Source organism: Octopus bimaculoides, chromosome 8, assembly GCF_001194135.2.
Source record: "Octopus bimaculoides isolate UCB-OBI-ISO-001 chromosome 8, ASM119413v2, whole genome shotgun sequence".
Taxonomy (NCBI): domain Eukaryota; kingdom Metazoa; phylum Mollusca; class Cephalopoda; order Octopoda; family Octopodidae; genus Octopus; species Octopus bimaculoides.
The window spans coordinates 55,463,785-55,466,284 of NC_068988.1; the positions used below are offsets into that span (position 1 = coordinate 55,463,785).

General features: G+C 39.2%; 1 protein-coding gene across 1 annotated transcript in view; it reads left to right on the forward strand.

The window, feature by feature from the left end:
* Positions 1-2,500, forward strand: part of LOC106876216 (uncharacterized) — a 105,688-nt gene that overhangs the window by 48,725 nt on the left and 54,463 nt on the right. The window contains exons 16-17 of the mRNA XM_014924684.2: positions 86-320; positions 1,287-1,496. Of these exons, the coding sequence (XP_014780170.1) occupies positions 86-320; positions 1,287-1,496 (445 nt within the window). The remainder of the gene's footprint in view (positions 1-85; positions 321-1,286; positions 1,497-2,500) is intronic.

A 2,500-nucleotide genomic window follows, 5' to 3' on the forward strand; every position in this document is an offset into this window, starting at 1 on the left:
GTGTGTGTGTGTGTGTGTTTGTGTGTGTGTGTGTGTGTGTGTGTGTTAGTTACAAGTATTAAAATATTCAACATATACATTACAGGTTACAACATTTTCATGTGGGATGTGATTACATTCCTCAAGAACATACCAAACTTAAAGAAATCCTTCACAGAGGAATTGAAAACAGAAAAGCTACTCTTGGGTCAATTCACTGAACTGTATAGGGCTATACCAACAGCATTTGGAGTTCCCTATAACATGACCCTTCTAATCTCCAATATCTACCATACAAGTAACAAAGTTACCAAGCCTTATAGCAGATCACTGAAATTCAGGTAAACTTTATTTCTGTGCGTGTGTATGTTTGTTTGTCTGTCTGTCTGTCTGTCTGTCTGTCTGTCTCTCACTCTCTTTTTCTTTCACTCTCTCTCTCTCACTCTCTCTTTCTCTCATTCTCTCTCTCACATGCACACACACACACACACACACACACACACTATGTGTGTGCATGTGTACATGTGTGTATGTATACCTGTGTGTGATTGTGTGTGCATGTGTGTGTGTGTGTGTGTGTGTATGTGTATGTGTGTGTGTGTGTAACAAAGGAACCAGAACAGCTGACTCAAATTTTTGCTACATGCATTTCCATAAGGTGGTCATTTATTCAATTCAAAAAATTGCATATTATGTAACTTTAATCATTACATGACCATTCCATTTCATCAGGCAATATTAAACTTTTACAAGAAAAGTCGATCGTCATCATCATTATATGTCTGTATTCCATGCTAGCATGGTTTGTATGATTCAGCATGATCAGATTAACCAGAAGAGCATATTATACTCCAGTGCCCTCATTAACATTGAGTAGAACAAATTTGGCGTCCAGCCAGTGGTCCATCAGCGCTCAATTCTCATTCCTCTCCTGTTTAATATATTCCTTCAAGACATAACTGATGCATAATCATTAGTAACATAAATATGATGATGGTGATGATGATAAATATTTCTCTTGTAAATAAATCTGAATTAGTTTTATTTGCTTTATTTACATTGATTACATTGTTTACATTTGACGGATATTTGTCCTCATCTTGTTTGCTGTAAACACAATGTTTTGGCTGGAGGGCATATCAGCCGAAACGCTGTGTTAACAACAAACTAGATGAGGACAAATATCTGTCAACTGTAAATAATGTAAATATTGTAAATAATGTACATAATTCCTCATCTCTTAAATATAGAACTGTAGTTTTATTTGAACGTTTTGTATTCAGTTGTTTTAAATATTTGTTTATTAGGATGGCTGTAAACTTCCATGCAAGAATTGCTTTGGATCTGCCTGATGAAATCCCAGAAGGCCTAGAGATGCAAACTGAGATGCAGGTTTATCTTGGTGTTAGCGGACAGAATAAAGTCGCATACAATGAAAAATCAGGAGCTGCTGAACATATCAAGTGGACCATTGAAGTGGATCGAACTGACAAGGATGTTGTCTTACTAAATATCAAGTTAGTACAAGTCTTTCATAGTATTACTGTTGGAGATTTTTACTTCTGGTTTTGCCATCATGCACAGGTGCAGGAGTGGTTGTGGGATAAGAAGTTTGCCTCTCAATGACTGCATAGCATCTTGTGCAAGTGTCTTCTACCATAACCCTGAGCCAACCAAAGTCTTGTGAGTGTATTTGATTGACGGAAACTGAAAGGAGCCTGTCATGTGTGCATATGTTTGTGTGTTTGTGTTTGTGTGTGTTTGTCTCCTGCCACTGCTTGACAATAGGTGTTGGCTTATTACACCCCCATAACTTAGCAGTTTTGGCAAAAGAGAACGATAGATTAAGTCCCAGACTTAAAAAAGGTAAAAGTACTGGGGTCAGTTTGTTTGACCCCTTCAAGTTGGTGTCCTTGCATGGCTGCAATCCAATGACTGAGACAAGTAAGTGATAAAATTGATGTTACAACCATAAGCTCACATACATGTGGCCCTCTCTCTCTCTCTCTCTCTCTCTCTCTCTCTCTCTCTCTCTCTCTCTCTCTCTCTCTCTCTCTCTCTCTCTCTCTCTCTCTCTCTCTCTCTCTCTCTTACTGATGCTGCAATCATTATTGTTCCTCCAAATTAGCAAACTAAATAAAAAGATCACCAAAGCATCTTATTCACCAACACCTCTTGCTTTTGTCATTAATCATCAATAGGCACAGGAGTGGCTGTGTGGTAAGTAGCTTGCTTACCAACCACATAGTTCCGGGTTCAGTCCCAGTGCGTGGCACCTTGGGCAAGTGTCTTCTACTATAGACTCGGGCCGACCAAAGACTTGTCAGTGGATTTGGTAGATGGAAACTGAAAGAAGCCCGTTGTATATATGTATATATATGTGTGTGTGTGTGTGTGTGTGTGTGTGTGTGTGTGTGCTTGTGTGTGTGCTTGTGTGTCTGTGTTTGTCCCCCTAGCATTGCTTGACAACCGATGCTGGTGTGCTTATGTCCCCGTCACTTAGCGGTTCGGCAAAAGAGAC